General features: G+C 35.1%; 1 protein-coding gene across 5 annotated transcripts in view; it reads left to right on the top strand.

Annotated features, from left to right (window-relative positions):
* The window catches only part of LOC142348174 (ATP-dependent 6-phosphofructokinase, liver type-like), an 82,630-nt gene extending 71,536 nt beyond the window's left edge, over positions 1-11,094 (top strand). For 3 of the 5 annotated variants that reach the window (XM_075399411.1, XM_075399412.1, XM_075399409.1), the window contains one exon: positions 10,659-11,094. In XM_075399411.1, coding sequence (XP_075255526.1) covers positions 10,659-10,858 — 200 coding nt within the window. In that variant the 3' untranslated portion in view covers positions 10,859-11,094. The remainder of the gene's footprint in view (positions 1-10,658) is intronic. The other 2 variants (XM_075399410.1, XM_075399413.1) reach the window with 1 other exon arrangement.
* Positions 11,095-12,662: the final 1,568 nt, after the last annotated feature.

The raw sequence follows: 12,662 nt of genomic DNA, 5'->3' as shown, positions 1-12,662 counted from the left end.
TATTTTTCCTAGATTTTGGAGCTGTTTTTCATGGCCAAATCCCTAGCAATTCAACGTCTCTTCAAATAGAATTACTTTTATTGTAATTCATGACTCATCCTATGTTATTAGTTTATTTGAAGCTTTAATCTCGTTTTTTGAGCTTATAAAAACTTCTGACTCGCCTAACTGGCTGCATAGACTTCAGATTCATTTTCTCATTGAACTAAATAACTATCGGTAAAATTTTGGTGCAGTTTGTTTTATTTCAATGACCATCATAATCACTGTTAAGTCTTAAGTTAGTCAAATCTGATGTTCTTCGGTTTTGGGGCTTCAAATTTCTCTGCGTAAATTTTAAGCATGATGGTTGGTTGATAGTTTCCTCTCAGCGATTCCTTTACTGTTTCAGTCTGTTTTCACAAGATGTTTTCACACATATTTCCATGACTTTGAGCTTTCAAAGCGGGATAAACAGGAAACGACCAGTGGGCATTAAGTTTCATTAGAGGTCCTAAGCCGAGTAAAGAAGTTATTCAAGTGCGTAGGTTTTGGAAGGTTTAAATTCAAGATCGAAAGGTCACTTCTGGGACTTTTTAACTCCAAAATGGTGCAATTTTTGTTTAATTTTTATTAGATTAGTTTTTATTCGACTGTTGTCAAAGTTGGTAAAGGTTTAAGAGCCATCAACTCTTGATGTCCGTTTTCGTGCTGTATCTTTTGGTGATGCAAACTTAAACACAAATTAAGAGCTTTAAAATTTAAATGATTTCTGAAAATGTGTCATTTTTGAGCATTTCAATCTTTAGGGGCCAATAAAGTTTTTCATGGCTTGAAGTTGCCTTAATGGACGATTTCTAGAATGACAGAAGTGGTTTTGAGAATATTAATTTCACGAAATTTGTTGACTTTTCAATAAAAATTTCAATTTTTAGGTTTTAAGTCAATTTCGTCAATTTTTTTGTCATTTTCAACTATTTCAATCATTTGAGGCCAGTGAAGCTTGAGGGCAGTTTAATGCATGATTTTTTGGGGCGATGAAATATTTTTCAAAGTTTCTGTATCCCGAAATTTAGACGTTTCTTGAAAATCTGAAATTTTTTGAAAACTTCAACGTCATTTTTCAAATATTTGGATTCTTAGGGGACAGTGAAACTTGTTACGGCCTTGCGATGGGTTACTGGTTAGTTCTTAATGTTCACGAAAGTGGTTTTAAGATTTTATTATCAAGATCAAATCAAGATCAAATTTGTTAAAAATAATTTGCTTTTTTGTCATTTCTCGACTTTTTCTATCTCTAGTTCCCAACGAAGCTTCTTCAACACTTATGCATAATATTAGCGTCAAGAAATATAGCATTTGTTCTCTAATTTTCCCAGTTTACGCTAATTTTTTGAAATTTTAAAAACTTTCTTGTTCTTGGTTGTCTGTCTCATATATATGCAGCCTGATTATGCTAGCCTGCAAGTTAGTTGTTTTGAGAATTTAGCAAGAACCTTTAGGTTTTGAAGACTTGAGTGTGAAGAGTTAGACTAATTCACAACGAATTCGGTTTTGTTATCAGAATGTTTCAATTTTTCTGGGCTTAGTCGTCATTTAAAACTTGAGTGTGAAGAGTTAGACTAATTCACAACGAATTCGGTTTTGTTATCAGAATTTTTCAATTTTTCTGGGCTTTGTCGTCATTTAAAACTATGGGCTCAGGTCCGCCTTGTGAATATGCCAGCTCAGTGCCAGAAATTTTAAATGTGAGCGATACGTTTTTTGTTTTGGAGATAATCACAGCATTGAAAATTTGTTTCACAACATTGATAATCACATTGATAATCACATTCAGCATTGATAATCACAACATTGTTTTTTGAAAATTTGTTTTTTACGTTTTTTCAGCCTCAAGAGCCAAGTGAAGGCAAGTTTTTTCTGATGAGTAGTTTCATGGTGGTTAAAAAGGTTTTCACTTCGAGTCGTTTCCGGAATTCTTCCGGGTATGTTTTTTTAAGATCTGTTCACACATTTTCATGATTTTTGAAGTCAAATTGGAGCAGTGATTTTGGTCTCTCCGAAACAGGAAGTGGAGCGAAAAAGCGAGTGGTTTTGCGGCGTGAATTTTTTTCGCTCTAAATTTAAAGTAGAGTGAGAAAACGGTGTTTGAACAAAAATTCACTTTCTCGCTAGTGGTTTTTTGTTCGCATGCGGCAATTTAGCTTTGATTTTTTCTGTGTTTTCGATGTTTTCGACGAGAAATTGCAAACCATATTTTATTCTTCAAATAGATTTTCACATGGAACTTCAAAATCGCAGCAAAAATGAGTCGGATATATTTCTGAGAGTATGCTTAATTTGCCATGAAGTCTTGATTAAAGGATAAGTCAGAAAAACTACAAAACTCAAAATGCATCTAATGAATTTTAAAGGTTCATATTAAAGTTTTTCTTCCAATTTCCGATACGGCGATTGAACTTAAAGTTATAACCTTTTTTGGTTGTTAATTGCTTTCAAAAGAAATTTGTGGCACTTATTGGGGCCATGTTCGTTTTTCAATTCGATCTTTTTTGTCTGAGCAGTTTTACTATGCGACTTTTAAATGTGAGCGATACGTTTCTTGTTTTGGAGATAATCACAGCGTTGAAAATTTGTTTCACAACATTGATAATCACATTGATAATCACATTCAGCATTCATAATCACAACATTGTTTTTTGAAAATTTGTTTTTTACGTTTTTTCAGCCTCAAGAGCCAAGTGAAGGCAAGTTTTTTCTGATGAGTAGTTTCATGGTGGTTAAAAAGGTTTTCACTTCGAGTCGTTTCCGGAATTCTTCCGGGTATGTTTTTTTGGTAATCTTCCGGGTATATTGATAATCACATTGATAATCACATTCAGCATTGATAATCACAACATTGTTTTTTGAAAATTTGTTTTTTACGTTTTTTCAGCCTCAAGAGCCAAGTGAAGGCAAGTTTTTTCTGATGAGTAGTTTCATGGTGGTTAAAAAGGTTTTCACTTCGAGTCGTTTCCGGAATTCTTCCGGGTATGTTTTTTTAAGATCTGTTCACACATTTTCATGATTTTTGAAGTCAAATTGGAGCAGTGATTTTGGTCTCTCCGAAACAGGAAGTGGAGCGAAAAAGCGAGTGGTTTTGCGGCGTGAATTTTTTTCGCTCTAAATTTAAAGTAGAGTGAGAAAACCGTGTTTGAACAAAAATTCACTTTCTCGCTAGTGGTTTTTTGTTCACATGCGGCAATTTCGCTTTGATTTTTTCTGTGTTTTCGATGTTTTCGACGTGAAATTGCAAACCATATTTTATTCTTCAAATAGATTTTCACATGGAACTTCAAAATCGCAGCAAAAATGAGTTGGATATATTTCTGAGAGTATGCTTAATTTGCCATGAAGTCTTGATTAAAGGATAAGTCAGAAAAACTACAAAACTCAAAATGCATCTAATGAATTTTAAAGGTTCATATTAAAATTTTTCTTCCAATTTCCGATACGGCGATTGAACTTAAAGTTATAACCTTTTTTGGTTGTTAATTGCTTTCAAAAGAAATTTGTGGCACTTATTGGGGCCATGTTCGTTTTTCAATTCGATCTTTTTTGTCTGAGCAGTTTTACTATGCGTCTTTTGAAGCTCGAGAGCATTATATTGCTGTGCAGTTCTCGCAAAGCAACATAGCGCTCTAAGTGAACGGTTCGCCCAAACCGCTCAGGAAGCCCAACAATCCCACGAGCGTGCACAATGAGGCTGAGTTCTCTAACCGCACGGTTGCTTCAAGCGGAGCTAGGCCAACGCCTGTTCTTCTGGGGGCTATAAATGTCAGTTGGGCTAAAAGCCGCATTCCTTATTCAAACTGCGTCCTTTTGTATAAATTTTTTCTTTCCTTTTTGTATTTGCTGGACTCATCTACTCAAGCGATCCTAATGTAAACTTTTGAAGAATATGAATTGTATTAGGGTGCTTTTTTTAGCAGATTTCTTCGTGCATCGTTTTTTATATCAATGTGAAATCAAAATTAGAGTTGTGAAAGCTGGAAATCCTTATCCGCGTTCACGTGCGTCAATATGACTCCTATTTTTCCTAGATGTTGGAGCGGTTTTTCATGGCCAAATCCCTAGCAATTCAACGTCTCTTCAAATAGAATTACTTTTATTGTAATTCATGACTCATCCTATGTTATTAGTTTATTTGAAGCTTTAATCTCGTTTTTTGAGCATGTAAAAACTTCTGACTCGCCTAACTGGCTGCATAGACTTCAGATTCATTTTCTCATTGAACTAAATAACTATCGGTAAAATTTTGGTGCAGTTTGTTTTATTTGAATGACCATCATAATCACTGTTAAGTCTTAAGTTAGTCAAATCTGATTTTTTTCGGTTTTGGGGCTTCAAATTTCTCTGCGTAAATTTTAAGCATGATGGTTGGTTGATAGTTTCCTCTCAGCGATTCCTTTACTGTTTCAGTCTGTTTTCACAAGATGTTTTCACACATATTTCCATGACTTTGAGCTTTCAAAGCGGGATAAACAGGAAACGACCAGTGGGCATTAAGTTTCATTAGAGGTCCTAACCCGAGTAAAGAAGTTATTCAAGTGCGTAGGTTTTGGAGTGCTAAAGCTGCTAGGAAGGCCTAATTTCAAGATCGAAAGGTCACTTCTGGGACTTTTTAACTCCAAAATGGTGCAATTTTTGTTTAATTTTTATTGGATTAGTTTTTTTTTCGACTGTTGTCAAAGTTGGTTAAAGGTTTAAGAGCCATCAACTCTTTTGATGTCCGTTTTCGTGCTGTATTTTTTGGTGATGCAAACTTAAACACAAATTAAGAGCTTTAAAATTTAAATGATTTCTGAAAATGTGTCATTTTTGAGCATTTCAATCTTTAGGGGCCAATAAAGTTTTTCATGGCTTGAAGTTGCCTTAATGGACGATTTCTAGAATGACAGAAGTGGTTTTGAGAATATTAATTTCACGAAATTTGTTGACTTTTCAATAAAAATTTCAAATTTTAGGTTTTAAGTCAATTTCGTCAATTTTTTTTGTCATTTTCAACTATTTCAATCATTTGAGGCCAGTGAAGCTTGAGGGCAGTTTAATGCATGATTTTTTGGGGCGATGAAATATTTTTCAAAGTTTCTGTATCCCGAAATTTAGACGTTTCTTGAAAATCTGAAATTTTTTGAAAACTTGTCATTTTGCAAATATTTGGATTCTTAGGGGACAGTGGAACTTGTTAGGGCCTTGCGATGGGTTACTGGTTAGTTCTTTATGTTCACGAAAGCGGTTTTAAGATTATATTATCAAGATCAAATCAAGATCAAATTTGTTAAAAATATATATTGCTTTTTTGTCATTTCTCGACTTTTTCTATCTCTAGTTCCCAACGAAGCTTCTTCAACACTTATGCATAATATTAGCGTCAAGAAATATAGCATTTGTTCTCTAATTTTCCCAGTTTACGCTAATTTTTTAAAATTTTAAAAACTTTCTTGTTCTTGGTTGTCTGTCTCATATATATGCAGCCTGATTATGCTAGCCTGCAAGTTAGTTGTTTTGAGAATTTAGCAAGAACCTTTAGGTTTTGAAGACTTGAGTGTGAAGAGTTAGACTAATTCACAACGAATTCGGTTTTGTTATCAGAATGTTTCAATTTTTCTGGGCTTAGTCGTCATTTAAAACTATGGGCTCAGGTCCGCCTTGTGAATATGCCAGCTCAGTGCCAGAACTTTTAAATATGAGCGATACGTTTCTTGTTTTGGAGATAATCACAGCATTGAAACATTGGGAATTTGAAACACGTTTTTATCTATGAAACAAGTTTTTTAATTGCTCTCAAACGAAGTTTAGCAATTATATTAGTCCTGTCGGTCTTTTTTATGCAATTTTTCGCTTCACCGATTTTTCGTCTGACGCTTTTGACTTTTCGTCCTCAAAAACGGGATAAACCGGTAGCGCCCAGCGGGCATTAAGTGCTCTTGGAGCCTTTCAGCTCTGTTTCAGCTGAAACTGTTTTGGAGACTTAAACTTTTGGTGTGAACGGCGGTTCTTAAGAGGTTGAAGACCCCTCCACTCTTGATCCCCCCCACTATTGCCCGCATCCCCAGCGCGCTGTTACCCCCACCCAACTGTTGCACCACCCCCTCCCACCATCAGCCCTCGGTGCACCCCCGTTTCCGGCTACTGACGAGCAACCGCTTATACTATTTTGCAATTTTAGGCTTTTTGAACATTTTTTGACATTTTGTCCGATGTGTTTTTTGCCCGATGTGTTAAGTAGCCGCCTCAAGGTTGTAATACTAAGTTACTGTATAGTTTCTAGTGGTAATGGAATGATTTCGACACTTTAACATCACGAATTTTAGCAATTTTTTGACAAAACGAGCTATTTTTTCAAATTTTTTGACATTTGTTTTTCCTTTTTCAGGTCTTTCCAGACCCAGGGGCCAGAAAACATCTTAAGGGGTTTGATAATAAGTTACTGGCAATATTTTTTCGGCCAATGAATAGTTTTTGAACTTTTTTATGTCACAAATTTAGCAATTTTTTGATAAAACTTGCTTTTTTTCAATTGTTTTTTGAAAATTTGTTTTTTACGTTTTTTCAGCCTCAAGAGCCGAGTAACGTCCTCTAGGGTTGGTAAATAGGTTACTGTATAATTTCTAGATGTAATGGAATGTCTTGCAAGATTTTAACATCAAGAATTTTGACAATTTTTGTCATATTTTTTTCAATTTTTTGACATTTATAGTCCTTATTCAGGATTTTGATCCTCAAGGGTCAGAAAACCTCCGCTAGGGTTTGATATTAAGTTACTATAAAATTGTTGTTGGTCAGTGATTAATTTTCAACTTTTTAATATCACAAGTTCTAGCAATTTTTTTTATTAACAGCCGCGTCCTTAATTCCAGGCGGCTATTATAGCGCTCCTAATTTTTTTCTTCGTCTAACAGATTTTTTGCTTCGTCTTACCCTGAATTCTTGGAATTGACTTTTTCCATGACTTACCTCACTAAAAAAAATGGCTTCTGAACTCACTTATGGAACCTAAATTTTTATGAGCGTTTACTTATTAAAGGTCAATAGTGTGCATCTAAGTAGTGCCAAACATATATTCCCTAATTCTTGATTATTAGAGTCTTGAGTTTTTGATTTCGAATATTAATAATGGGATCTTCTCCGTTTGTGCCCCCCCCCAGTACGTTATGCGCCCCCCAGTTAGAGCACGTGCCATTACATACTAAGTCATTATGTAAAAAATATTGCACGTGCATCTGAGGGGTGCAAATAATATGCGCCCACAGCTGAGGGGGCACAAACGTCAAAAGATCCTAATTTTGAAAAGCCCCATTAGGGCTTTTTCCTTATAGAGCTTATGTGTCTCATACAAAAGACAGTCCAAAGCTAACCCAAAAAGTCTAGTGGTCTATTAAAGGACTGGTGGTCGATCTGTCTATCTAATCTCTTTAGTTGTTCCAATTCATGGAAGGTCTCAAGCGTCTATCGCGGCTATTTTCCGGCAATCTGCCGGCTATGCTTAATACTTAATATTTTTTAGTTTTCCAAATTTTTTAAATCATTTTTTAGGTTTTTCTAGCCTCATGAACCACGGAACTTCTTCTAGTGTTTGATAATATGTTTCTGCATATTTTATGGATCTAACGGAATGTTTCTATCACAAATTTATACAACTTTTCATAATAATCGCGATTTTTTGGTTTTGAATTTTTTTCCGGCAACAGGGGCACTGGGACCTCCTTAAAGGTTTGATAATAAGCTGGTGAATAGGTTCTAGAGATAATGGCATGGGGATCAATATTTTTTATGCCTCCAGTTTTGGAATTTCACATTTTTGGAAAATTTTTTGCATGTTTCAAGTGTATGAATCTTTGAGCCAGTGAAACTATTTCAGACTTGAAACAGGGATACGGGATAGCCTCTTGAGACAATGAAATTGTTCTTAGGATGTTAATGTCTTGAATTTTAGCAAGTTTTTGTTAAAATTTGCAATTCTTTTCCAATTTTTTCATTTTTTTTGTACTTTTCTGAGTTTAACCACCATTACTGGCCAACGAAACTTTTCAAGTCTCGGAGATGGGTTGCTTGTCAGAACTTTCAAGACAAAATATGGTTCTGAACTTTTTTTTACTGCGAAGTTGGAAATTTTTTTCTTAAATTTTGCCTTTTTCAGTTTTTTTTCTATATGATTCATTTACTAACAGGGCTAGAAAGCTAGAAGTTGCAGAGTCGAATCCCATCATAGAAAATATTCCTATCTCCTCTCTCTGTCGGATAGAGTTTCTTTCATTCTCTTTCTCGTTCACGTTTTATCTCTCTCGCTCTCTTTTTTTGTTGATGCCGCACTTCAGCTTCTTTTGTGCCGCACTTCAGCTGCTTAATGTCATAGTCTCTGATTTTCATTAACAATGAGTTATGGTAGAAATGTGTTTATCATAAATGACTTAACAGGCACTTTTTAGGAAGTCATTGTTAATTGCTCTCAAAAGCAATTTCTAGCAAATATGTTAATCCTGTTTGTCTCTTTTATGCAATTTTTTGCTTGGCCGACTTTTCCTCTGAACCATTTGACTTTCGTCTTCATAAACGGGATAAAGAGGTAGTGCCTAGTTTGTATTAAGTTCTCTAGAGTCGTGCAGTACACTAGTCTTCAATTATGCGATTAACAGAAACTGTTTTGGAGACTTTTATTTGTGTGAAGGGCGGTTCTTAGAAATTGATCACTTACCCCACCCACCCACCGCCTCCAGATCAGTCTCCTCAATCAATCCACTTGGCACCCCAGCTGCGCTCACCTTACGCCCCTTCAATTAATTTAAAGCTAGCCTGACTAAACTGGCTAGCTACTGACGAAGCCAACCGCTCGCCGATCGTTTTGAGAGCAGTTAGCCCGTCGTTAGTTGGTTATGTTTTCAATTTATTTGTCAAATATTTTCTCTTGTTTCTTACATTTTTGAACAAAGACCTTGTTTTTCAACACGCTGATCCTTAAAGTATATACACATTGAATGCTATTTTTACTCTATTTTTGTACAAACCTGTTTGGCTGGCATTGTTCAATTGGTCTGGTAGAGTAATCTTAATTTTTAGTTCAATTCTTTTGTGTTTGAAGAACTGTCCTGCTTAGATCTATTTAATTTGCCTTACTATTCGATCACGTATTTCATTTTACACAAGGGACGACTTTGACGTTTGACTCCTGGCGTCCCTCACTTACTGTTTCAACTGAATTGATTTAAAATTCTTTCACTTGGTGAATTACTCAGTGCAGTGTTTAAGTCAAGTTTAAAAGACCAACATGAAACGAAAAGGGATAAACCGATGCAGCCCGGTCATTAAGTCAGTGCAATAGGTCATCAAAGTTTATTAGATTGCTGGCTAACCTTACTGTAAAGATAAGTAGTCTTCAGTTTACAAGCTGAAATAGGTATAATTCTTAGATCTAATCACAAAATGGAGACTCCGAGAATCATATATAGGACTGATGCAAAGCCAAAATAAAACTCAGCCGCCAAACGGTATCAATTTTTTCTTGAGAAAATTAGAAACAATTGCTTGTTAATGGCCACTGTCATCTTCTCTGCAGGCTATTATTGCGCGCTTTCTTACTTCGTCGAATAAAAGTTTGTTTTGCTTTACCTCATTTTACACCTTTTCGACATTTAACATGAAATGTTTTTGACTTTTCTAGGCTAGTTTCATTCGTCGCTCATTCTGCTTTTAAACAGCAGTTGATCAGCGAAGCAATCTAAACGGAACAGAATCAGTATCAAAAAACGCAATCAAAATCGGAACGGGATAGAAGTTTCTTCTTATAAGTCTTAGATACCATCTCTTTTGCTTATTGGTATTGATGCTAGCCCCTTAATCCTCTCATTAAAGCTGTAGTATCAGGAGTTAAAGCAATTTTTTTGATAAAATTTGCAAATTTTGAAGTTCCCTGAAAATGTGACATTTTTTAATTTTTCCAGCATCAGCGTCCAGGTAACCTCATCTAGGGCTTGATAATAGGTTAATACATAGTTTTTAGTTCCAGTTGGATGGTTTTCAACGTAAATTCGTTTTAATATCACGAATTGAAGCAATTTTTTAATAAAATTCAAAATTTTCAATTTTTTATAATTTTTGTTTTCCGAGTTTATTGATTTTTAATGGCCAGTGAATTTTTTTGGGCTTGCAGATGTGTTGGTGAAGAGATTCAAGAGACACATGTTGTAAACATATTAATATTGCGAACTTTTTAGAAACTTGAGTTCTATCATAATTGGCCAATAAACCTCTTCCACGGCTTTTGCGTGGGTTAATGCGTATAATTAAATGGATCAAATTTAACCTGCAGGGTAAAAGCTTTAGGAGCTTAAGCAATGATTTTATTTTTATTTAATTTGTTTGGTTTTTTTAGTTTCTCTAAATTTTTGGATACTGTTTGTCTTTTTGGCAGGCATTGGTCAGTTGATCTGTTGGTCTCATTAAGAAACAGGATTATATCTAACTACGAAATGAAATCAAACTAGTTCGCTCTTTAAAATTGCATTTTTCTTACATAAATCAGTTTTGTCCATTTTTTCTTGTTCTTTCAATCCCAATTGCGGTTATGGAAATCAATGGATGCTATTTTCCGATAATCTACCGGGTAGGTTTTGATATTGAAAGACATTTCTGTTTTTCAGCCTCTGTCCTCACAATTAAACCAGAATCTGCAGTTGTGCTAGGAATGACACACGGAAAGCTCGAGTTCTTACCAATTGCAACTGTCGCTCTAGATGCAGACTTCAAACTTACGAGACCAAAGACTCAGTGGTGGATGCGACTGCGAATTCTGCTGCGCGCTTTAGCCAAGCATCACTGTTTTGATCTGACTGATACGTAATGTGGCCAAGTCGAATATTCTAGAAAATTTCATAGAAGTAGTAGATATGCATATTAACAGATTTTAGCTTGTTATGTCTGTTCACGTGGAAGGCGTGAACTAAAACATGTTCACATGGTGAACATTGGCCATTCAGTATCTGTTTTCCTTCCGGCAGTTTAACCCTGAATTGTAGAGATATGATTTAATCTTGGTAGAAGCCCCATTCTTCTTCTGGACATGTAATGTTAACGTCTCCCCTACGAGCAAATGCCGTCTACCATTATTTAGGTGCTATATTTGTCCTAAAGAGCTGGGGGGGGGGGGGGTGAACGAGGGTCTGAGCATGGGAAGAAAGGAAACAGCTGAAACCTTTGAGCTATTAGCTGCCTCATAGTACACATGCCATTATATTCCTCGTGCTACTCAAAAACATTGGAAAGGAGAAACTTGATTCTGATTCTCATAAAATTTGAATCGTAGTTGTATGTGATCTTGCCAACAATTAACAACATATGAACCATAGTAGTTAGATTATGGCTAGCTCAGAATGGTTGGAAAAAAGGGGGCACTCAACTACTGGTTCACTCACTTTAAACTTTAAAAATGTGTATTTCAAATTCAGAAATTTACAAAATTATGTTGGCGAGATTCTAAATTTTAACAGTATTGTCATTGCAGTTCACTATTAAATAGTTTAACGCACACAAAGGTTGCTCGCTAAACTTAAAGCTAATATACTAAAGTCACGATATCAAAATTTAGAATTGTTGAATTAATTTATTAACTCTGAATTTCAAATTAATTTATTAACTGTGTATTTTTGAATCAATTTATTAATTGAGAATTTCGAATTAAATTATAACTGTAGTGCTTTCTGTTCTATCACTTGTTTTGGCTGAAATTGGTTGTAATGTGGGATGAATACTAATGTGTAGATACTGTACATACAGCTCTATTAATATCACAATGATCTGATCACAAGACAATTCAAGTATGAGATATCTTTTTCTCTAAGCGCGAGTATGAAGTTCTGAAATGGCAAAGTGGCCATGAATTTAATAGGAATTAGCGTACGCACTTTTTTGGCTCAAGACTCTTGCCACCACGTACATGTGTTTGCATATTGAATACAAGATGGAAATGCGAGATCATAACACCTGAAAAACGGTTTAGGAACACCTAAGTGAAAAAAAGTTGTGAAGCTCTAATTTTGGTTTTATTTAGAATTTACAAAATTGGTGCACAAATAAAGATAAAAGTGGCAGAAAGTAAAGAAACGTCAATATTTTGATTCAGCTCATCCATGTTTTAGTGCCCTTCACTGCTTCATGTTTACTTAGAAATTAGATTTTAGCCAATTTGTATTTCGGAGCCAGCCTTGAGAAAGATTTTTTAGAAATGTTTTCCGGCAAGATATAGCTCTGAAAAAAATCGGTTAAAATTTGAGAGTTGATAAGCGCAGTTTCAAAAGCCTTCCCTTGATTTCAAACGGGCTTCGAACTTTTAGGCATAACCGCTTTATCGATTTTCAATTGTTGGAATGCGGCAGTTATGAGTTATAGTGGACTGTAAGGAGTAATTCTGACAAAGGAACTACTCCAAAGATAATTGCTCTTGTTTCCTTTTTATCCCAGGTTATTCTTAAACCAATCGCAACCAAATTCGATTGGTCGTCAGAAACCATTGAACTGTGGATTTAGAAAATTGAACAAGAAAAACTAAAAGTTATGGAAAAATGGTTCTACTAATTATCTTGAGAGAATGGAAAATCAGTGTTGATATTATTAATGAGAAACAGGGTAAAATTCAATCATTCATTTTG

This window comes from Convolutriloba macropyga, chromosome 10 (genome assembly GCF_964194025.1).
Source record: "Convolutriloba macropyga chromosome 10, txConMacr16.3, whole genome shotgun sequence".
NCBI lineage: Eukaryota > Metazoa > Xenacoelomorpha > Acoela > Convolutidae > Convolutriloba > Convolutriloba macropyga.
This window is presented reverse-complemented; position numbering and strand designations above follow the sequence as displayed.